Here is a 24,692-nt window from a genome sequence, read left to right on the forward strand (position 1 = left end):
AAGACACCCAAAGCCAAACAGAAGGTCCCTGTAAATGTTCAGTAGTTCCTGGCTTTCAGCTGAGACCCAGATCAGAGCAGAACTGCACACATGCAGTCACTTCCCCAGGAATATTTGATCAAAAAAAAAAAAAAAAAAAAAAAAGAAAAGCTTGCATTCTTCATGCCAAGCTTAATAAAAACACTTGTGCCTATTACATGCACCCGTATCCTATTTCCTATGATAAAGCATAGCCAATATGCATTGTGATAAAAGACAGTTCTAAGAAACACTTCAAAATGATTGGAATTTTGGGGGTCTTTCTTGAAGAAAATATCTTGACAGTCTCAACAAACGAGATGTCATCCCAACAAATTATTAACAAATTAACAAATACAAATAAATGATTACAGCATTTCATATGACCTTATATTTATGAGATTTCAGCCTTAACCTGAAAGTGATACATTACTGATTTAGTTTTGCAAGGAAGTCAGAATACATAATACATTTCCACAATTTATAACTTCATATTTTATAAACTTCATAACTGTATGAAGTTCAACAAGGCCAAGTGCTGGGTCCTGCACCTGGGGCACAACAACCCCAAGCAGCGCTACAGTCTGGGAGATGAGGAGTTGGAAAACTGCCTCGCAGAGAAGGACCTGGGAGTATTGGTTGACAGTCGGCTGAATATGAGCCAGCAGTGCGCTCAGCTCAGGTGGCCAAGAAGGCCAGCAGCATCCTGGCTTGCATAAGAAATAGTGTGGCCAGCAGGGCTAGGGAAGTGATTCTGTGAAATTTTCAATTTCCAGGCAAGAAAAAAATACCCAAACCTTACTAAATTGTTACAAAAAAGTCTACAAGCATTATAGGAGGAACACATGCCTCTGCCATGCCCTTCCTCAGCATTAGCCACTCCTCCTATGTTTGAATTTGCAAGTGCTTGTCTGTATATAGTACAGAAATGCCAAGTATTAAATTAATGCATACATGTATGTTGCATATTCAAGAGAACTGGGATAACTGCACAAATATGTTTAATGCATGAGTCCTCTAAGGAATTTGCAACGGGAAGTTTACACTCCTCTAAGCAAGTAAAGAATGTTTAATTCAGAAGCATCTACATAGGGTAGGTTAAAAACAAAAGAAAACCCAACCTCCTCTTCTGCCCCAAAGCAAGCCCTTACTTGAGATTTTCAGACCTCACATTCTATGTCATTTGAACTTCAACCAGCCTCTGACTGAATGTATGATTTATTTTAAGCAGTTTCAATGCTGCAGATTCTAGCTAGATTTGTACTGTCAAACAAAAATATTATTTTTGTGCTGGAGTACATTGGCTATACTGTATGACATATCTCCACCTTTGCTATCAGCTTTGCAGGCAACAGGAAATACCTCAGCTGGTAAATCAAACTATTTTAACTTGAGGTGATGGGTACCTTCTACTTTAAGACAAAAGGACATTTGGAGTTGATTTGTATAATAATGGAAAGAGATAACATTTGCTCTGCTTTGTTTTCTGACTGATCCTGTAAGTAAAAACTGATCTTTCTAAGTTGTTTGTTCTCTCTTCCTCTACAATGTTGCCAGCAAACCTTGCTCTAACTTCCTGTTCATTTTCAGAGCAGGCACCTCCAAGGACTGTAACTGGAAAACGGCTGGGAGAAGGAAGCTAAGGGCTACAAATTGTGAAATACATTCTATGCCCTACACTTTAGTACACCACAGAAGTATGCAGAAAAGACAGCTGGGGCAAACTGCTTTCATAATGTAAGCATGTTAGATAAGGCACAAGCAGCATCTTTCTCCTAGACAGCAACTATTTTTATTCAAAGCCAAATATTTAAACCTTCTATCATTCTGTCAAGACAATTAGACAGTACTGGCACAGTCTGCAACCTCATACACGCGTGACTCTAGCTCACATTGCGCATGCATAACTGCAGTCAAACTACACTGTTACGCAAGTAGTGCTAAGAACATCAAAACAGGGCAAAATTTAGTTTTATGCAAATTTAAGCCCTGCATTTGATTCATTCTGGCCCCGTGGGAGGTACAAAACCAGCTGTAGCTGGTTTCCACCCAATGCAAGGGCACTCTTTGGTAACTAAGAAGTTACAAACTGATGCTACATCGTGTCCCTACAGGGAGGGCACTCTTCTGCCTATTTTCAACAGAACGTGTGATTACCTTGTGAGACCTACCCGTCAGACCAAATTTGTGTAAGACTTGCCAATGGATTTAAAAGTTCTTGGGTGATGAGAGAGGCTCTGACAAATACATAGCAGAACTGCACAAGGCTTTAGTTTCCATAGGAAACTATATTGGAAAAAAAAAAAACAAAAAACACGAGTTTATAACTACAGTGGGTTTTACATGCCCAAATAAATTACTATACCCACCTTTTTTTCCATGACAATCTTGTGCCTTGCAAACTCCAAGACAACAAAATCTCTGTTCCTCATTCTCAACCCCACAAAAAATACGTTTAATTTTTCACTTCAGCTGTTATGGAATGAATAGAAGTAAATCTGATGTTTTTGATTAAGGGCAACCAATGAGATGCCTACTTAAAAAATATTTTTTTCATCATACACTAGACATTTTAGTCAGTGTAAATAGTAAAAATGTATACAACAGCTGAAGTTCCATGGATGCATACAAGAAACCCCACACGGCTATCAAAGTTAGTGAAAGCTTTGATTATGGCCAAGAGTATCTGCCTGAATTTAACACACTATAAAAGATTCCACTTAAAAGTTCTTCCAGCACAAATTTAGCTCTTTTTCTAATCTTCCATCTGCTGGATCATCATCTTTGTTCTCTCATTACTAACTCTACTAATTTTGTACATACACGTTGCTCTCACAGGAAGCAGTGCTCAGGATTTGTATGTGTAATACTGTAAGAACACGAACTAAGAAACTCAGCTGTCATGGCATGCAATGTTTTCTTTTCACTTCGGCACTCTGTTTTGATGTGTTTTGAGAGTAAACAACAGTACTGCACAAGTTAACATCAAAAATTTTCTTCTCATGCTGTTGCTTCCAGAGCAGCTGAAGTTCTTGACAGTCCCTCCAAGTGCAACGTATATAAATAAGTAATTGGACTGTACTTAAGAACTACCATAGTCAGCAACACTTGATTTCTGTTCAGCATTTCCCCCTCAGTGAAGCATTAAGGATGTATTACAGGGCTAAAAAAAATCTGAACTTAAATATTTGTTTATAGTGGTCATGGCAGGGATCCAAAGGTATTCATGTTAATTTACAACACATTTAGGTAAACGATCTAGCTTTGAAGACAGCCAGTTCTCTAAAGGCCTCTTGTAGATCCAAATCTGTTTCTTATTTCCTTTGCCCACCCCATCAACTTTTTAAACCATACTTCGTGGTTGTGAAAGGTGATGGAGAGAATGACTGGGTATGGAAGTGGTTTAGTCTTATAACACGCAAAGCATATGTGGACAGTATCCATACAAATTGTGCAGGATTCTTTGTAGTCTTGCTGTTCACAATGCAAAAATAACTTTATTCAGTAAATAAACATGGAACAATCCCAGTTTTAGACACACAGCCAGGGATCTGTAAGAAAAGCAATTACCCCCTTACCTCTCTTTCATGGTGGCCAAGACCTTCCTCAGGATTTCTGAGATTCAGGACATGCACCTCTTGGGGCAGGCCCGTTGTGCCTCGGCTTGCACAGCCAGATAAGACGGTAAAACTCTCCAGTAAGGCATGGACTGGGTGCGAATTATTAACAGGTGATAAGATACACTCACTTCTAGGCACAGGACCTGCAGAAGATTATACAGATGTGCATAATTTAGAGAAAGAAAGCAATACATACTTTACATCTGTCAAACAACAAAGTCCCATTTGGTCACAGAACAAACAGGAACACAAAAAAGCTTCGTGTTCATTTTCCACATTACAAAAAAAAAAAAAATTAACTGTCCTTTTAAGTTCTTCTGTATATGCTAAATTGTTAATCCATTTCTCTCTTTGAAAAGTCTAAATTTAAAGTACATACTCCAAAATGGAAGGTAGTCTTGTCTTTACCAGAGAGGAAATGAAGGATTAAAAAAGAAAATAAGCCCAAAAATACCCCAAAAGAGAAAAACAACAGCAAGGGTGGTAGGAGGAATTGTTTAGTCTTAGATGTGAATTATTTGTTTATGTCAAACATTGTTATCCCCAAACATTGAAAATTGCAACCACATATATAAAACAATGAAATGTTAATCTCTAATATAAAGTAATCACATCAGGAAGGATTTGGGCAAGTTAGATTTGTTGCTTTTGAAGCAGGGCTGATTTATAGTGAACATTGTTCAAATAAATTGGACAAAACAGTCGACATTTATCACATGATAAAATGAGATGTTTGTTTACTATTTTGTGCCTGACAGCAATTATCTACACTGATAACAGATATCTAGTTGAAAACAGAGTGTACGCCCTTTCAAATAATCACCACGGCATGATGTAGTGCCATGCTTTTATATAGTATGTGAGACAGTGTGATGTGATATAGCTAGGTAGCACAAAAGCTGAAACATATGGAGCAGTTTACATTTGAACTATATCTCAGGAAACTAAAGCAAGACAAATATTTAGGAAAAGCAGCTCTGCTTTTCCAAAATGGTTCAAACCCACCCCTGACAGTAACAAATACAGTATGTTTTTGATTCAGAAGGTCACAAGAGAATGTCAATTGACTTAACCCCTAATTTGCACAAAAGTCAGTCAGATAAGAATTAGATGAACTGGTCAGTTCAAAGGCTGTGACATATAAAGGAGGACCATAAAGCTGACTTCTGATTTCTCTGGCTAGTATACATCTGCAGCTAAAGTAAAATGGTTTTGTTTGATTGTTTCTAAATAAAAGTTCATAGTTAAAGAAAATCCGCAAATAATTGAATAGCATAGCTCTTGCTGGTTTTGTGTAGTCTACGTCCAGCTGTCTTAGCATTAGAGATCATTTGACCTGGGTGTACGTGTATGTTTAATTATATTAAGATTGACCTACACTTTGCTGGTTACAAATACAGTTCACTCAAGATACAGTTAGCAACTGGCCACTTAAAGTCAGAGAGCCCATCTTAAAACAGAATTTATGTAGAAAAAGCAAAACCACTGAGAACGGTGAGATTTCTGCAGTGCCTTGGGTCATGCATGCCTTGTCCTGCAAAAGGAGATGTTCCTGAAACCCACCGGTGCATACTGCATATCCTGCCAGCTCCTACAGAACAGGAGTGTTTGTCAAAGGCAGTGCTCCAGGCATAGATTGCACATGCCTGTGCTTGGGGTGCAGAAGATAAACTTCGTACTCTGTACAAGGAGTAGCACCGACCAGCAGCTTGGGGGACTGGAGACTTGGTTTTAGTTGTTTTTTTTAACCTCTTCATAACAGCACATATATAAGATGAGAGCAGCCTAAGCAATGAATGTTGCCCTTTGTAATGCTTGATGAAATTTTAGAATTAATAACAATAATATCACCAGTAGAAAGGGCTACTTTTTCTGATTTGCAAATGCAGATCAGAGAACCTGCAGATCAATGAGCCCAACCACTGGTGTGCACGTCCTGTAGCAGAACAAGCTATTATACAATCAGCACAAAAAAACATTTCTAAACATGTATGTCAGTTGGGCTAGGGAACAAACTGAGAGCCAAGGAGCAGTCCTTAAATTGTTTTCTCTTGCAGACCAGAGCGGAGATGACATTTGTTAAGATGCCTCTCTCATATGGTAACAAAAAGTAATGGAAATTGAACATTAAAACATTTACACACACATGTGAGTGAAAAAAAAAAAAAAAAAAAAAAAGAGAGAGAGAGAAAAAGAGAGAATACCAGGGTCTGGGGAGAAGTTCAAGGAAAGTACAGGGCAAGATATCAGCCTCTATGTAAAGGACAGTTAGAAAGATAAGACAGTCTGGCACAGGAATAAAAAACTTGGAACAAGATGGAAATGGAGCTGCTGACAAAGAATGTACACTTTTCTTAGCAAAGGTTGAAGAGAAAGAGTTACTACCTCCCTTTTGGCAGATGGATTCCCTCCTAACTACCTGTTTCCATGCAGTTCACCTACCAATCCTTCCCTCCAATCTTCAGCTGGTCTTTACTTGTACAAGTCTGTCACACTACTGGAGACTGCGTACTTCTCCTCACTGCCTGCGTGGACCCCCTACATCAGGATGGCAGTGAGCAGGAGGTGTAGGTGTGAACTGACACAGCAGCAGGCTTTCTCTAACAGCCTCCCTGCCCAGCACCTGAAGCCCATGTTAGGAAAGCCCTCTCTGCAAGGCAGATTGCTCCTGTTAGCAAAATGGAAACATTCACAGAGGGAGTAGAAGTTCACATCCTGGATAACCATGTGCAGCTGAGCTTATCTGCACAATAAAGGGCAGGTGGAGGCATGCCCATGCTGCCTGAGCTCTGTCCAAGCTGGAGAAGGGCCAGACCTGCAGAAGCTGTGTAACCACGCTGGCAGCACGCCTGAGCGGTGGTACCAGCCCTGACAGGGCTCACTGCCGTTGGGCCCTGATGGAACCAGTGCAGCTCCACGACTTGTGCATGCAAGCTGGCTACCAGCCGGCCAGCCTGGGGCACACCGCGGCTCATGACCGACCATGCAGGTACGACAGCATTTCAAACTACCCATCACCACCACAGCCTGCCTCCAGCCCCCACATTAGCTCCTACCCTCACATGTTCTCCCTTCCCCTCTGCCTCCTGAGCAACTATGCTCCAGATGTTGCCACTACATGCGTGCTTCAATGATTTCTTCTCATTCCTTGAGATTTCTGTCAGCTCTGTGGTGAGTTGTTCTGAGCCGCCAAGTGTAAGAAATCAACATTTTGGGGAGGGAGACAGGAAGAAGGGGAGTTTTTTCTTCTGGCAGAGTTGTTTTCAGTCCAGAACCATTACTAACCAAGAAAAAGTACTTTAAATTTGAACCAGAGATCAGAATAACTACTAGAGGCTAGCTCCACTGTATTCAAACCACATCTGCTGTCAGATTACCCACATACAAAGATTTATGGTGGGGTAAGTACCAAAGAGGCTTACGCTAGATGTTGTATTTCTGCAGTTTTGCATAGGTGTTTGTGTAGTTATGTCCCAGGTCCACATTACACTTCCTAAGAACTCAAGACTCATGAATGTTGTCTCATTAGCTTAGTGATATGGTTTAGTGTAGGACTTGTTCGTGTTAGGTCAGAGGTTGGACTTGGTGATCTAGGAGGTCTCTTCCAACCGCGATGATTCTGTGATTAAATGTGCTGGCAGTACAAAACAGTCATCTTCATGTGCTGAAATTTGTGTATTTGCCCAACCAGCAGCCTGGGCAGTAGTGCCATGCTGAGCGTAACATTTGCATGCCTGGAGCTAGTGCCAAGTGAAGGGAATCTGTACCACCAAGTCCACTGATGCTGGTCTGTACATGATGTGAGCCAGTTCCTTCTGCCACCTTCTCTCTATTTCTGCTCTATTTTAGTATATTCTTACATGACACACACACCAGCACTGCCTGAGCTATTCACTCACTACTTGTTAATGTTTCTTTCCAGTACTACCTACTACACCTACAAAACTTTTCCAGACAGCAGGGTGCCACTCCCAGGCACTCTCACTCCAGCAAGGTCTCCTTTCTCCAAATTAACTGCTCTTGCTCTTTTTGGCTCCTCTCAGACTCCTCCTGCTCACCTTCCTTCCCTCCCTGACACTTTCCTGTGACTGGAGAGCTAGTTACTTCCTGTAGGTAGATGGAATCCTAGAGAGTATGCATTTACAACTCTAAAGAAAAGAGAAAAAAAAAAAAAGGCCAGAAAGCCCTTTCTGTGACACTACTAATCTGATTGTTTATCACCTCCAATCTGCCTGTTTGTGTTTGAAAGCCAAGATGAAACCACAGCCTCATCCTGCCTGGGCTTCACCATCCTGCTGCTTCGCCATACGCAAGCGCCGAGATCAGCCTCTGCCAGCTGCTTACTGCAGGCACACATCCTGTTCTTGCCAACCTCACCTGCACTGGTGACACTAACATCCTGCCAAAACTCAAAATGATTGCTGCTTAAAGAGCCAGTTTGTTCAGCTGATTCATCAAGATTACCCCTTCAGCTGCAGACACGTACAGATACTCTCTTACACCTCATCCCTACAGCTCACAGATTTGTAACCTCCAGCGTGTACATCCTAGTATGGCTACAAGCTTTTGGAATTCAGTCCTTCCTCTACTGAGGATATAAATGTGTTCACACAGTCATTATTTGGCTTTTGTTTAAATATCACTGCTTTGGACTATATGTTCATTCAATCCTGTTAGCAAATCCTGGCTCTTACTGCAATTAAAGATTACTTTTAAAAAAGGCAAAGCCTTTTGAAGAAGGTAAGCAGGTTAGGTAGTTTGATAAGAAACACTTAGTGCAAACGTGTTTTCTGATGGCAAACGTTTAGTGAATTTAGAATTTTAGCGCACTGATCAGCATTGAATTATTTTTCCACTCCCAATTACTATGAATATTTTAAAGAAAATCTTCACGCTGATCCAACTTCGTTTGATATGAACATCTGGAAGGTATTCAATACAATTTCAACATTCTTGTTTCCTGTATCATCCATGCTACTAATGAGTAGCATGTGTTCTAACAAAGTAGCAGAAAAGGGAGTGAATATAAAGGTGGAGTGTATCGCAAGTAGCAGCCGAAGACCAGCTCAGAACTATGATGGATTTTATTCAAGTAGTAAAGGCTAATATACTTTGTTATCTTTCCATAGTTGTCAGCTGAAAAGTGTGACCAGCTCCTGCAAATTGCACGAATCTGTGCTGCACATTCCACAGCATGGTTTCCAGACACCACGCAGGAAGATGCAAGCCACACCAACAGGATATAACACTCCTTAGAAGGACAGATTCATCCTAATTGATTTTTAAATGATGGAATGACACATACACAGTTGTTATACATAAAGACAAAAATTCCAAATCCAGGCTTGAGAAACACTAGAGATTTTCTGTGTTGTCAGGTACAAAGCAATATAAATTACAGCAGATCCTGCTAGAATTATCATTTTGAACACTGTAGAGCAAGTCTTAGAGGAGGATAGCTATCAGAGCAGAGATTTCAGTATGCCCAAATGGCAGGCTCACATAAGTTGTTTTCAAGAAGGTTAATTTAAGGGCATTTTTTATATAAACTAGTGACAGTGAAAACTGGAACAAGAAGGAAAGAGGCAGGATCCTCAAAACTAGTTTTGAATGGCAAAAAAGGTTCTGAAAAGCAAGAGGAGAAAAAGTCATTTTCTCTTGAACCCAAGAGCTTAAGATTCATTGCAGAGCACCTAAGCAGACCTAGTAATAATTTTGTCCAAAAACCTTCACCACTCATTTCTAAAAAATGCATGGTGAAGAGCCACGAGTCTACATGGAATAATTTTTAACACCTACGCAACCTTCTCATAAACGATTTCTCACTGATGGAATCATTTATATCAAAAATGCTATAAACAAGGATTGAGGCAAACGAGAATTTACAAGTGAGAAGTTATGCCTGTCACTGAAAGAGAAAATCTAAGACATTCTTTCTTATCTTGTATGGATGGCTCTTTAACAACTACTGAATTCCTGCTCATATGCTCCTTCACAAAAGACTACCTGGGATGCCAAATTCCTAGTGTTTCAAGGGCTATAGAGAATAATGGACTTCTTCCTCCAACTTTAACACCATAAGCAATTTTTACTACATATGACCATGAAAAAGCAGCTTCACACTCCTAAGCAAGCAGGACTTCAGTGAGGCATTCCTGCTCAGGATCAGTCATTCTGGCATGCAGTCTTAAGTCTTGAGAGATGGAAAAGGGAAGATGAGATGGTAGGAGACATCACAGCTACTTTGTGATGAGAGACATCAGCATGAAAGAAACTGCAGTGTTTCTTATCATGGAAGTAAAGAAGCATTTCCACCACTATCGAGGAGCTGGACTGTCCAGGACTATTCCCGATTTTCTTCCTTGAATAACATGATTGCAGTAAGATACATGGGAGAGAAGCAAGATACTGAAAGGGCGATGTGTACACTGTGCATTGCCACTGGAAGTAAGAAAATGAAAAGACTACTGTCCAAAGTGTTTTATATTTTATTTGTATAAATTCAGTGCTGATTTATTCTTGTCTTGTGGACTATTTGGCTCTAGAGGGGAACAGAGTGTTATGGTTTTCTCATTCTATACATTCTTGTGGCAGCAGGTTTAACTTTGACAAAACCTAGCGCATGTATTCAAACGGAAAAGTACCACCTACTCAAGAAGTGTTTTATTTCTCACGGGTGTCTAGAGCTCTCAGGTTTAATCATTAGCCTTAGGAGGAACTCCTAGGTATCTTTGTATATCACCAATACACAGCAGAAGACATCCAATTTCAGGACAAATCAGTCTAGCACTTCTAGCACAATTCCCAAAGCAGAGGAGAACTCCAGTAAAGCTTCATTTATAAGACAAGAAGGCTGTTATTTTTCTGTTTACCTAATACCAGAAAAAAATTACACTATCATTTTCTTAGTATGTCCCAACACTTACTTGTATACATATTCTAATAATGCTGCTGGCGATTAGATCTTACAAGCCCTTCTTCATGCAACTATAGACTGTTTGGAAATGCAGCAGGTATCTTCCTTCTTTAAGACAATTCACATATACCACAAATTCCCTATAAAAAGTATTTTAAAATGTCTTAATTCCCACCTGATGAGAGTTTGATCAATCGCTGCACCTTAAACACTGGCTGGTATCAAGGAATTTAGAGCAAGTTCTAAATTAACAGAAGGAAGAGCAGACAACTTGTGAACTTCAACAGAGGCAAAACCTGAAGTGAGTTAATGTTCACTGAATGTCCTTGAATGCATTTGAAGGCTTCAGCAGAAAGGGACAAAAAGAGAAAAAAGCACACGGAGGAAAAAAGTACACACAGAAAATCAGATAGGGGAATATGAAAAAACAAGACTGAAGCATTGTACTGAAACCACAAAGCCAGTATAGCTGTTCTATGCAAGGCTAGTTAAGTTCCCCTTCATACCCTTAGTTTTCAGGGAGTTCTTTTACTGCCACATCTAGCATAGGCTTCTTGTCAGGGAAAAAAAAAAAAAAAAAAAAAAAAGTATTTTTGATGGTGGTACTACTTTTTTTGACTGAATTACCATAGGGGCAAATGGGAGAGGTTTAAAATTACAGGGGAAAGATTCATGGACAAATTGTGGCAATTTTGGAAAGAAAAAAAAAATAAATAAAAGAAAACAAAAACAACAAATGGGTTAGTAGGGGGTCTCAAAAACCTCAGACTCCATATGTATTCATTTAAAATCAGTAAGCTATAAAACCTAAACTGAGAAGACAAAAAATATATCCCCAAGAAATATTCAATACCTATGGCAACATTTGGTTGTAGAAGTTTAAAAGTACAAGCAATATTAAAAACATGTGCTTTTACAAAAACACATCAAAGGTTTCCCATTCCAATGCTCAAAGCCTGGCAATCTTCAGTAACTCCATTTCATGACACCAACCCTGTTCTTTCCCTCTTTCTCCAAGGGGAAAAAAAATGATATTCTGCAAGTATGCAATAGCCTACATGCTTCAACACAATACTCACTTCTAATGTAAAAGCTGCATACATCCAGGGCCTTGCTCTAGTGCTCTCAATCCACAATTATCATCCCAGAATTAATTCCCACTCCACTATCAACTGTGTTATAGATACATTCCACATATGGACCCAACTACTCTGCCATTTCAATATATCAACATATTAGATTACACTATCTGCATAGCATCTTGATCCTTTATTTTCCTGCAGTATTTCTAGACATATCTGTTATGCATAGCAAAATCTATCTAGCATCTTCTGCCTGCCCATTTTGAGGCATTCATATCCATAAATGACACCCCCCTTCCCCCATACCTTCTTTGGATTGCAGTTTTGTTTGGAACAAACTCCTGCATCTGGCTTTTCCTTTTAACAATCTTTTATGCCTCCCTGGATGTGTTGCAAAATCTCCATTCCCACTGCTCCTAGCCCCTGGTAAAAGCATGAGTCTCATGTGTTCTGTTGCCACTGAGTTGACTGAACCTCATGTGTCACCTGCATGGATCTCACATTTTTATCTTGAGGGAAAAAAATAAATAAATTGCATCTTGAAGGCAGAAATGCTTTATTTCACTTTCTTAGGAAAAAAAAAAAAAGAAAAAGAAAAAGAAAAAAAAAAGCATTTACCAACATTTTTTCCTTATCTGGGACAATTTAAATTGGAAAACCTAACCATCAAATAAAACTCAACTTCTCTAGCAACTTAAGAAGGTAGAATTATACCCAATCTACCGATTTTAAGAATAATGTAGATAGCAGCCAAATTCATTCATGATAAAACTCATTGCAAATCCTGTGCAAGCAAGGCAGGGTTAGTCAATGTCAGTGTGTCAGTATCTTGTTCAACACATGGAACTCCAGGTGCCTTGTGCAGACACCTATTAAGCTAATTAAACAGAAAATGCAGAGACTGAAAAATCTGTTTAGTTTAACATCTGCTGAGCACAATTTTAAGACATTCCGATACATGAGGCATAATCTTAGAAAACAAACATCTGTACCTAGAAAACAAAGACGTCTTTCAAAGCAGATGTACTGCAACATATAAAGTATTGCTCTATCAAAGAGCTGCATTTTTTGTAACCTCTGCTGCACCTCTTTCTGACCAAAAGCACTATCAGAGCCCTAACTTCTCTTGAGATTTGCCACAAAATGCTGCTTACATAAACTCTTCTCTAGTATTTTTCCATTTTTAAAGCATGCACACTCATGCATACAGGCTCTCCTTCTCTTTCATCCCTTCTTCCAAGTATTTGGAAAACACTCTACTAACATAAGAGCATCTTTTTAGTCTGTATAAACAGAACAGCATGAATGTGTTGACTTTCACTTAAATAAACCCTGAAAGTACATCTTCTGTTTTCTATGCCAAAGAATTGAAGATGAAGTAGTCCATCACTATTTCAGATAGGGTTGCTAAGTTTTTCATGTTATCTTGAAGTAGTAGAAAAGAGACAAATTTCCAGCAATTGGTCTAAAATACAAATGGTGGCGATTCTCCTGTATAAACGGTAGGTCCTGTGAATCACCTATCCTCTTCCCATCAGTAGCCAATATTAATCAGGGCTTCCCTCCAGACATGTCTGCATTTCAGAAAACTCTGAATTCCATCTCAAAACTTTTATCAGGACTGTAAAAGATACTGAACCTAAAATGCAAGTAATCATTATGCCTCAAAGGGCTGAATGGAAGAGCCAAATGTAGCATTCAGTTTTATCCCTGTTAATGGATCAATTTGTCTCCAGAACCATGATGGTACAAAGAGGAAGAAATGAACAAACACAACCATTTCTAACATTCCTTGTTCATTTGTCCAAACAACATTTAAGCCTTTTGTTGTGAAAGTCTCTTTCCCCAGAGATAGCCCATAAATTGTCTCAGATTTATCCCTCTTTACTGTAGAAAGGATAGGAAGTTGCATGGAAACAATGAATGGAAGTGCACTTTTTATCAGACAACGACAGGAAGCATTTGGCTTGGTTTACATTAGAGCTCCGTATTGGAGCCAAAAGGAAAGAAAAATAAAAACTAAATGCCTACTTGGATCACAAACAGGTTTCAAAACCATTATATTTTTAATTAATTGGTAATGAAACTCCTCAAACCATCCTACTCACACTACTGCTGTTATTGTATTCCTGAAAATTAGTAAATTAAAGAGGACGGTTAAGGAAATTCCAGACTTCATAAAATCAGTTTCAGGAGCCAAAGAAAGATTCGTACCTACCTTCATTACCAGCTGCACAGGAATTCATGCATCATCAAATACCATGCACAAACACACATGTAAACCTAGATCAGACCTCAGCAGTCTGTGCTTATCCAAGAAAACGAGTCTTCTGAGCCTCTCTTTCTCAGCAAAATGTTACTTATTTAAATTGCAAATGTATACTTCAGTTCTTTGTATTCTCTTGGGTGCTCTTGAAAGTGCTGACACAAGTTCTAATGATTCTCAAACCAACACAGAAAGTGCAGAATTATGCAAGGAACAGATGACAAAAAACTCAAGCTACTACGACAGGCCGTGGTCTTGCTTTGATACTATCCCATGAAGAGGAACAGAGGAATTAGCCTTTTGCAATGAACCAGTGACCTACGTAATTTGGTATTTCACCTCAGGAAGCATCAATAGGTATAGACAAAGGCACCAAAATAATAATAGTAAGATTATAGAAAACACTCACTAGATTGGAGATGGAGGAAGGATTTAGGTTTAGGGGGTTGGGTTGGTTTTCTTCTTCCTCTTCTTTATGGTCAGATCAGAACAACTAAAATACATATATATACACATATATTTGTGATGTGTGTGTGTGTAATAGCTTTTCAAAAAAAAAAAAAATGTAGTCACTTACAGCAGCTCTATCTGTGCCCTTTCTACAGCTCTCTCAAACTTCCTTGTCATTTGTACTCTTTTCTATCCAACCCTTATTAATCCATTAAACTGTTCCTACACAGCCTGCTCAGCTTCACTGGCACTTGTCATTCACTACATAACAAAGAGCTCTTTCAATGAAACATCTTGCTTTTATCTCTGTCAACTGGAGTATTAGCAGGTAACCTTGGTTTTCAGAGAGGAAATAATGACTTTTGGCTGTTTTGATGCATGCACATCTGGAGGGAGAGTGGTGGCTTCCTTTCAGACATCTTTTTGACAGAGATGCAGGGTATGAGACAGTACAGCTCCCAGCTCAACAGCAACTTGCATGTGATCTTCTTTCCTTTTAACTTCGCCACCACCCTGAGGACACATGGGAGACTTGCCATTCACATCTAGCCCATGTGAAGAACAGGCAAGCAGTCACCATTTCTAATCCCTGGCCAGTTCTGAATGCATCTTGACCCTATTTCCAACCACAGGCATTTAGCAAAAAGCTGCTGGAGCTGCTTTTTCCCCTTCCTTGGTCTTTTCTGTCAGAAGTTCTCCTGTGCTGACATCTAGGTGCTCCAGGCAAGCAGGAAGCTTTTAGCCTTCCCCTCCCTGTTCTCAGTTGGCACTTGAGGAACAAACTTTAAATTAAAAAATGGCATTCTGCTCAGTGCTGAACATCAGGAAGATCTGATGAACACACCATGGGCTGTGGAGACAGAACGAGCATGACAGGCTTTGAAATGTGCAATTTGCTTCTAGCCAGGAAGGGACAAGCTGAGGCTGCCTCTCCTACCTCCTCAGGTGGACATAGGTTGAAAACACTTATTGATGGATGAGCCATTTTGTTAGATGAAGAAACGTTGCTCTTTCTCAGGCTTCCAGATGCAGCAGTTGGCAGCATCTTGCCCCAGAGGCCCACTGCTGCTGTGGGAAAGATCTCTTTTTACATTATTCTGTCCCATTAAACACTGTGGACCTCAGAAACAGCAAAAATCAAAGGGAAAGAAACAGGATTGCAGAAAAAGTGCTCCACAACTTAAAGAGCACCAGCCCTTTTCTAATTAAAAAAAAAAAAAAAAAGATAAAAAAGATAATGAGTTCAGCTGAAGGTTGAATTCTTGTAACTGACCCTTTAAAGATGAGTTCAGTATCACTAAGTGTCTCACTGCATAAACCTTGAAAACTGATCCATGTCAAGAGCCTAAGAAAAACAAATCCCCCCCTCCCCAAAACACTTAAAATTTCATTCTTCTTGGGGGAAAACAAACAAACAAACAAAAAAAAAAAAAAAAAAAAAAAAAGTATTATACTCTTCTCCAGCTCTCACTCAGTTAACCAACTCAACCTCTGTTTTAGGATCAGCCAATAAAGCAATTATGGAATATGCCCCACTACACTTAGATTTGTGGATTTTATTTTATTTTCTGGTTTGTTTTTAATTAAGAAAGACTGTGCCTAAACTTGTTCAAGGCTCTGTGCATAAAGGAGAAGAGCATACAACAAGTCCGCCCCAGAGCTGAGAACACTTACAAGCCTTGCTCTGTCCTGAACTTGAGAACGGCGTCACCTTGGCAGGGGAACAGCGTCCACACTTTCCTATTTAAATTCCAAAACACTAAATACCGGCACACGTTTCTCTGAGTTCCACAGGATGTTTCAGACAAGGTGGATGGACCAAACTTGTGCTGTTTTACACTGGTGGATGGCTCAAGCCACAGCTGAACCTCCAGTGAGGGCTATAAATGTAACAGAGCAGTGGCCCAAGAGCCATGGTCCACAGGTCACTGATGGCTCAGAAGCTGCTAAGTGGTCTGTTCAGCTACATTTTCTTTGTGCTATTTTCAATTAAAGTTTGCTGGATAAGGTCAATGGTGGTCCTTGCAGAATTCTGAGACTCAGTTTCTCCATATTCTAAAAACTTCTGAAACTATCCCCCGGGATACACACCCAGATATTGCTGCAAGAGACAAAAAATCTCACACTGAGTAGTGAAGTAGGCTTTTGTGTCATACCTTCTTTCAGTTTTTTTCCCCAGCAGTATAACCTGATTTTTTTTTACTTCAGTATCTGATACCTTTAGCCTTTTTTTCTAAACGTACAAGGGTCACCAGAATTCCAAAAATGCAGGAAAGCTTAGAATAAAGAAAATACACACAGACACATTCTAGAGTATGGTGAGCAACAAACCTAACTTAGGTTTTTGGAAGTATTTATCTTCTGTCAGGTTCTCCTCAAAAATCTCTCTCATTGACATATTTGTTTAAAATAATTTTTAAAAATACTTTGTTTCCCTAGTTCCAAGCTCCTTGGTAGAAGGCATACATTATACTATAAATCATATACAGACCTAATTATCTTAAGTCAAATAATAAGCTTATATATTGCCTGCAGAACTTTATTATCTGGATATGTTTATAAAGAACAGTATCAGATAACATCTTGGAGAACAAGAGGAAATAGTTTTCTGAAGTGCACATGCTAGAACCTTTAAAACTGGATTTTAAATACTTATTACCAAAAATGAAATTCAATTTCCTGCTGTGCGACAAGGTCAGCTACAAAAAGATTTTAACCCCCAGGATAGGCCAATTATTGCAAAGACTAAAAAGCAGGGCCTGCTGAAACTTGCAGCTGCGTTTTCTGTTTTCAGAAGCATCGTTAAAGCAGAGATACAAACTGTCTTAAGGTTACCACAGCAATAGTTCTTACCTATGCAGTTTACCATTGCAAGTTAATCCTCAGCCATAATTTTTAACCATGTGAGCACCAGCAGTGTTGGCTCACTGAAGCCACGATGGCTCACACAGATCAGCTAAACCACAAAAACAAAGTCAGCAAACAGCAAGGATTTGGTTTAGTATATTCAAAATCACACAGAACAACAAACATAAGATGGCCTCTTAAAGGATGACCTTCACACAATTTTAGTGGTGAAAAATGGGGAATTTAGTGTTTACAACACTACAATTATAATTTCCATCTTTCATATCTCCCCTCAATTTGTAGTTGAGATTCAAAAATTCAGTCTCTTAGATTAGAATTGCCTTTGAGGTGAAAAAATCAGAAGACAGCCACCAGAATAAATGAAACTGCGTCTGCAGAAACTGCAACATTTCTTCATGTCCAGGACATGAGAGTCCTTGCACCACGGGACCACACGGGCAGATGAGGGTAGAAGTGCAGCAGCTTGGCTGTGCACCAGGGTGAAACCAGAGGCCAAGGCAGCAACTGGGCACTAGGAATGGGCGCATAGGTGTTATCTGAACCTTGCTGAGAAGCACAAGCTCAGTGCAGGACAGCTGGCTGGTGGTGACAAACGCTGTGCTTGGCATCTGGATGTTGGTACAGGAGGAAGGCTGCATGCCTCGTGTATACAGGATGCTGCTTCATCTGCATGGGATTAGGAGGATGGTCTCAAATAAGCAAGTCTTTCATGGGAGGGCAAATCTGACAGATCTACACATACACAGATAATTCTACAGACATAGGAATGAAAACCCACTGAAACTTAATGCTGCAGGTTTACCAGACAGGATGACTCATCCACCATCTCACCACAGCCAAAACCAGGATGTCTCATTCCCTCCATCTCTTTTCTTCCCACCAAGACTTCCCAGCTACCTATCAGGCCTGTTTTGATGCTCATCAGACCCACTCTCCCCAAGAGCTGATTCAACTCACCAATGTTACAGGAAAATAACCCAGCAATAAAGAGACTAAACAGGTTTTGGTCAGGCTTTAGTGCACTTAGTGACAGGAAGGAAGGACTGAAGAGCATCTAGGCTGGCTCCCACCAAGAGCAGCAGACTAGTCTGCAACCCTGGGCCAGAAGGAACCAGACCTATCCCCCTTTGGGCAGCCAGGAGCCATTACATCTGGTTGTGCTCAGGAAACCACAGACTGAATGCAAAAAGGCCTTCATAGAAAGGGTTATGGCTCATTGCAGAAAATCTGCTGACTACGCAAATACATTTTCCTCCTAGTCCACGATTAGCACAAGTGACACAAAATACCACTTTCAAAAGACTCCTGTGCATTTTCACTTTGCAATTTTGACTAAATCATTTCAGTGGAGAATATGATAAAGACAGCTCAGCAAGTAACTTGAATACTAAAGCTTCATGCAACAGTTCCAACATATATGTTCTCCAAAGCTACTTGATCTATACGTTGACTAAAAATTTAGTGGAAATGAGAATCAAACTTACGTAAACTTTTAAAGAGCATAGAGGAGACTCTTGGTTTTGAGCATGAAAACTTTTCCTAAAGCAATGTCACATACTTTCTTCAGCATTATTAAACTCACTATTTAGAGTGAGAGGACATTGTAGTCATGACACAAGACCTCTGAGAATTGCTTCCCTGACCAGCTTTCCTGCGAGCCCACTATTAATACCTGAGATAGACAGCAAGACTGGGGCTACCACCTCCTTGGGTGGTAAACAAACCACATTTCAGTATGGCCTTCTCCTCCTCTTCATTTTCTATGTTAAGCTCCTGGAAACTGATTTTACAACTACACTGCAAAGATCATCTTAGATTAGACCTGACATGGGAGAAATCTGAGGTTTGAATGGTTTTAATAATTTAATAAATGGATAGACTGTAGCTTTGATTCATTTACATATTTGGGATCCCATGGCATGGTCCTTTAGATACCATAAAAATTACTTACTCTTGCTGAATTAACCTATTGCATCATATCCAGACAGAACCAGCTTTCAAGCAGCTTGAAGGAACTGTGAGATACTTTCATCTGATCAGCATTCAGTCAAAGTTAGTTCTACCTGAAGCTTTCAGGGGGGCAGGAATGGGGTAGGGTGCAATTAAAAATTAGTTCAAATATGTCTAGGGAGAAATTTACAAGAATATAGGAAAGGCCAATATTAAAAGATAAAGTACAAAGTCTTCTGGCCATTGCAGAAGAGGTTACTTCAACACAAACGCCCTACAATAGAAGAGCTTGGAATGAACTAAAAATTTTTAATCAGTGTGAAACAAACAAAAAGTCCTGAGAAGATATGATATGTAAAGTCCAATTTTTCCTTCAAAAACAGAAGCATTCTAATTACAATTTAAGGTTCCCAGTGGCTATACAGGTGCGTAGCACATGCATTCAGCATGTCCATGCAGTTGCCCAGGGCTTCCAAACACCCTGGCTGCACTTCCAGAACAGTAGCCCTGACAAAGCTGCTAGATCTCGAAGTCCTGAACAAACAAACTCCTGTTATTCTGTCCAGAAGAAATTCTGAGGCAGAAAAGGATGTTATGGTAAAACAAGCAAAGCAGACTAATTTCCAATGGTCTTAGGCAGCCTGGAACAGGTGGGCAGTGTCTAATTCGGAGGTTACTACAATTACAGAGATTGAACATTAAATATGGACAAAAGCCCGAACAGTTCATAGAAAAATACCTCCAAGGAGGGTTACAACACATTGTTCCCAGGAATCACATGTGTTTCAATGTCTGTATACATGCCGCCTGAGTGGCTGTTAGGATCATGACAAAATGACCAGCGGCTGCCAGGTATCTGCACTAACGACACCAGCCTCTCCAGTACACAAAAGCAGTCAGTCATATCCAGCATACACAGACCAGAAAGTCTGGATCATCAACACAGAATTCAAATGACAAAATTCAAATCCATTTCCATTATTATTTTTTATTGTGCAGGATGATTTGATACAGTTTAATGCCTCAAAGTAGGTGGAAGCCTTCTAAAGGAGAAAAAGTACCTCTGATTTGGACTAGTACTGAAAGCATCTAATCATAAACAGCAGATTTATGGTCTTTAACCATATGCCCCTTTTTCTCTTATTCTTTAATAGAAACCTCATCAAAACATACAAAGTTTTGTTTGCTTGGCATAATATCTAAGTTAAGTGCATATTTTTTTCTGATATTCTTCTGCTGCTTCTATAAAACTGTCAACATTCAGACAATTAAATAAATCGATCTGCTCTTCAGACCAACTGCTTTTGGATTACAGCTATGAAAAGTAAAAACTGTCTTTGTTTTTTCCTTCCAAAACTGGAAGAAACTGAACTTTATCCTCTAATAGGGCTGACTCAACAGGATGAGTGGAATACAAGTGCAGAGGTCAAGCGGCCTAAGAAATCCCTGTTTTGAACCTCCACAGAAAGGGGCTGACAAAAGCCACAGAAACAATCAACAACCTCAGTGCTTTCCACACTCTGGAAACAGGTTCTGTTTAAAATGTGATGTTACATACTAAACAAAGTTGCTAGGCTAATACTGAAGCGTGAAAAGCAATCAGCCACCCTCCACTACTCCACAAGTCGTTTCACCAGAATTCAGCATTGCCGTCACTACAGTGAAATTATCTTGAAACAAGATGCCCTAAATCAAAAATGCAAAACACGCTCCTTCTTCCAAGCTTCTCACTTCTTTTCTCCCCACTCAAATCCCACTATTTACTTTCTTGAGCCACTACAATAAGAGTTAAATGAACACAAATTTATTGGTTCATATCATCTTATACACCTTGCTGCATGTTCAAGACCCCCTTTGCCAGTTCTTGTTTTGTACTTCTTTTCCAAAATAACTTCTTTGGGGTAGGCATCACTTACTTGGACCTTAATGAAACAATATTCATTCTGTCTCTTGATTTACAAGGATTCAAGTTCAGTTGTTCCTATCTACATAAACCTCATGTGTCACTAGGTCACCACAACAGAAGTCCATGTTTCAGGAAGATAACAAGCACAGCACGTTTGAACATCCAAGTATTACCTTGTTTGAGCAGATACTACCATGTGTCCGATCACTGTAACCAAGCACCATCAACGTCACTCATATGAAACCAATCGTGGGATTTAAAAAAAAAAAAAATGCACCAAAAAATGCTTTTATAAAAATAGAAATGCCAATACTAGAAGGCTTGAAGAGCTTTACCAGCAAAAAGCTACCTAGTTTATGTCACCTACTTCAGGTGACATAAATACATCTACATTTTAAATGCATGTTGCTTTACTACTACCTACGTTTGTGCTTTGCTTTTCAATACAGAGATGTTCTTGAAAGGCATCCTGTAGCTATGCTGTAGCCTTCAACTCAAGAAACTTCTGTCTTAAAGGTTAGCCTTTCATCCTAAAATTGAGTTTCAGCCCCCTTTTAATGGCTAGTTGTGGTGGTTTTATCTTTATCTGCAAGTTAAACTGTATCATACAAAAAACTAATTTGGGGATTGTGTGAGAATTGCAACATTTCTTTCCCCCTTCTGAACTGTGAGATTCTGTGGGAGCTTTACTGTTTTATTTTTCTTTTTTAAATGAGAAGTCTTTTAGTCTGTTCTATTAAAAATAAATAGTCTAAAGGGTATTACCTACACAAACAGCTGAAGGTCACTACCCAATTGTGCTCATTATCTCACTATATAGCCTAATTCTCTAATGTGTTTTCTTCCGGGATGTGATAAATAGCTTTGTGTTTCTTTGTTTTTAACAAAAACTTGGAGATACCGGAATCTTTTAAGGAAACAGTGAATCATTTTGGAAGGCTGTGTGCAGTAAGAGTTGAAGTTACAACCCTTCCTAGATCTTACAATTTAATGGCCTCAACTTCACAAAGGAAATCTGCTCTCTTGGATCCCTACATTTAAGAAAACAGCTCCAAAAGAATGATACTAATAAACTGGAATTCTCTGGTGAGGAACATCTCAATATACACATCCACAAAATGAAAATTCATTCTAAATAAGCCACAAAATCCACAGAAAGACCATGTGTTTTCCTTTCCACAGAGGATTCATCATGGTAATATACTTGCAGCTTAATCAAGTTAGGGCCAGCAAGTAACACAGCCAAGTACTGAAATCGTTACCTTAAACCCAGTATATACGCTGAACACTTTAACAGCACATACTGCCTTCAACTCCCATTGAAATCTGTAGATCCTTGCGGGGAAGCTGTTTTTTTGTTTTTAATCATTATTTCACAGGGTCAAGCTCTTAGTCCTTAATCAGGCAAGAATCCAGATGAGGTCCACGGGAGATTTGCCAAAGAGTGGACTAAATGGAGAGTGAGAAAGGATGACTCTAAACAACTTGGGAGCAGATCTTTACACAGAACAGAGAGCACACATATTGTACGCCTGATTCATACGGAGTAATTTGGCTCACGCAGATGGCAGCCAGATGTAAAAAGATTTGACCGTATATATCCTATAATTGTGCCTCTTTGCTGAAGAGAGACAGCATCATCACTGGACAAGCATTATTTTCATCAGCTAAAACATAATGCTGATGGAATATGTGAACTTTCCCAGCGCTAAGGTTCTCAAAATTGCTATAATAACCATAAAAGACCATAAATTAAATTGTAAAATAAAACATTTCGTAATTGTCATCTCTGATGTTCTTCTCCACTCTCTACCAGATATTAAATAAACCCTAAATCAAAACAACTTGACCCTTGAAGTAAAGTTTTATTTAGGAAGTTTCTTACTAAATACTAACACTCATTTATCTTCTTTGCACCTAGGGAAAAATTCAATCTCTGCTCCTTGCACCCCCCTTCTTCCCTTCTAAAATACAAAAATATTTTATTTTCCTTCTACTTATTCCTTCTTTTATTAAGTACAAGTCCATTGCTTCACACTACCTGGTTTTCCCCTGTACAGTTCTGACAAGGACATTTACAGAAATGCAGAGATGTGGTTCTACAAGAGTTAACAGGAACCACATTTTGTTAATGTACTGACCAGCTGCTTGTTAACTGTAACCAAAAAGAGCATGCACATCAGCAGTTCACTGTTAAATGCATTTTCAAACCTATTAATAAGCTGAAAACAATTCAAGCCCAGGACACGAGTACAGTGAATGCTCCCATGCCAGTATCAGATATAAAAGGAGAACTGAGATAGCCTCCATATGAAATCACAATGGCTCTTCTCCTCATATAATCTTTTACTGGCTTTTTTTTTTTTTTTTTTAAGAAAAAAAAAAAAAAAAGGAAGTTGGGGAAAGGAGTTTTGATTCAGGAAATAAGTCAATTGTGCCCAACACTAACACAGCCTTTATAAGGCATGTATCTTAATGTGGCTGCTGCCTGAGAAAAAGTACCACAGCACCTCAGAGCTGATTCAAGTTTCACAAAAATGTAAACGTTCACAGGCACATCTATAATGCTTCCCTTCTAGAGACCCCACAGGTGCCAAAATACACCTCCCTACCAGGTAAAAGTTGAACACATGTTTTAGGGCTCAGCTGAAGGAAGACCCTTGACACTGCCAGCTGCAGGGAGTCACAATGGGAGCACCATTACTGGTGGTGTGGTGCAATTCAGTCTTTTACAGAACAAAACAAATCCAGACACTTCCAGCATAGTCAAAAAGTAAGACTCCAGCAAAACAAAATGCAGGTAGATTCTGTCATACTGACCACAAAATAATAGCTAACTTTAAAAGAGTAAGAATGCTTATGCAGCAAGATCACAGAAACTTTCTTGCCACCTTACTTAACTGGAACTAGATACCTCTGAGAGCAGTGTCTTTTCCCTTTCAACAAGACACACCAGCAGCCCTACGTGGAGAAACCTTACAGAAACCTTACAGACTTTCAAAGTGACTCAGCAACACTTACAATGCTAGCTTTTCTTTTCAAGTACAATTAGCGAAGTATAGCGTTATTTAGAAAACAGACGCTATCTTGGAACTTACGAGATGCAAAATAACTTTGCAGTGGAGTCAGCAGTTTGTGGGGCCTCATACATGCTTGTGTGCTTTGAAACCGCCCCCAAGAAAGGGCATTCAACAAAATGAGTAATATATCACAGAATCACAGAATTTCTAGGTTGGAAGAGACCTCAAGATCATGAAGTCCAACCTCTGACCTAACACTAACAGTCCCCACTAAACCATATCCCTAAGCTCTACATCTAAACGTCTTTTAAAGACCTCCAGGGATGGTGACTCCACCACTTCCCTGGGCAGCCCGTTCCAGTGTCTAACAACCCTTTCGGTAAAGAAGTTCTTCCTAACATCCAACCTAAAACTCCCCTGGCGCAACTTAAGCCCATTCCCCCTTGTCCTGTCACAAGGCACGTGGGAGAACAGACCAACTCCCACCTCGCTACAGCCTCCTTTCAGGTACCTGTAGAGAGCGATAAGGTCACCCCTGAGCCTCCTTTTCTCCAGGCTGAACAAGCCCAGCTCCCTCAGCCGCTCCTTGTAAGACT

The 24,692-nt window shown here is 39.6% G+C and overlaps 1 protein-coding gene across 9 annotated transcripts in view; it reads right to left on the reverse strand.

Moving 5' to 3' along the window:
- Nucleotides 1-24,692, reverse strand: part of TGFBR3 (transforming growth factor beta receptor 3) — a 129,860-nt gene that overhangs the window by 70,607 nt on the left and 34,561 nt on the right. For 8 of the 9 annotated variants that reach the window (XM_035332819.1, XM_035332811.1, XM_035332816.1 and 5 more), the window contains one exon: nt 3,597-3,781. In XM_035332819.1, coding sequence (XP_035188710.1) covers nt 3,597-3,781 — 185 coding nt within the window. Of the gene's footprint in view, nt 1-3,596; nt 3,782-6,057; nt 6,278-24,692 lie in introns of those variants that run through there. The other variant, XM_035332820.1, reaches the window with a different exon arrangement.

The sequence above is a fragment of the Oxyura jamaicensis genome, chromosome 8 (genome assembly GCF_011077185.1).
Source record: "Oxyura jamaicensis isolate SHBP4307 breed ruddy duck chromosome 8, BPBGC_Ojam_1.0, whole genome shotgun sequence".
Taxonomy (NCBI): domain Eukaryota; kingdom Metazoa; phylum Chordata; class Aves; order Anseriformes; family Anatidae; genus Oxyura; species Oxyura jamaicensis.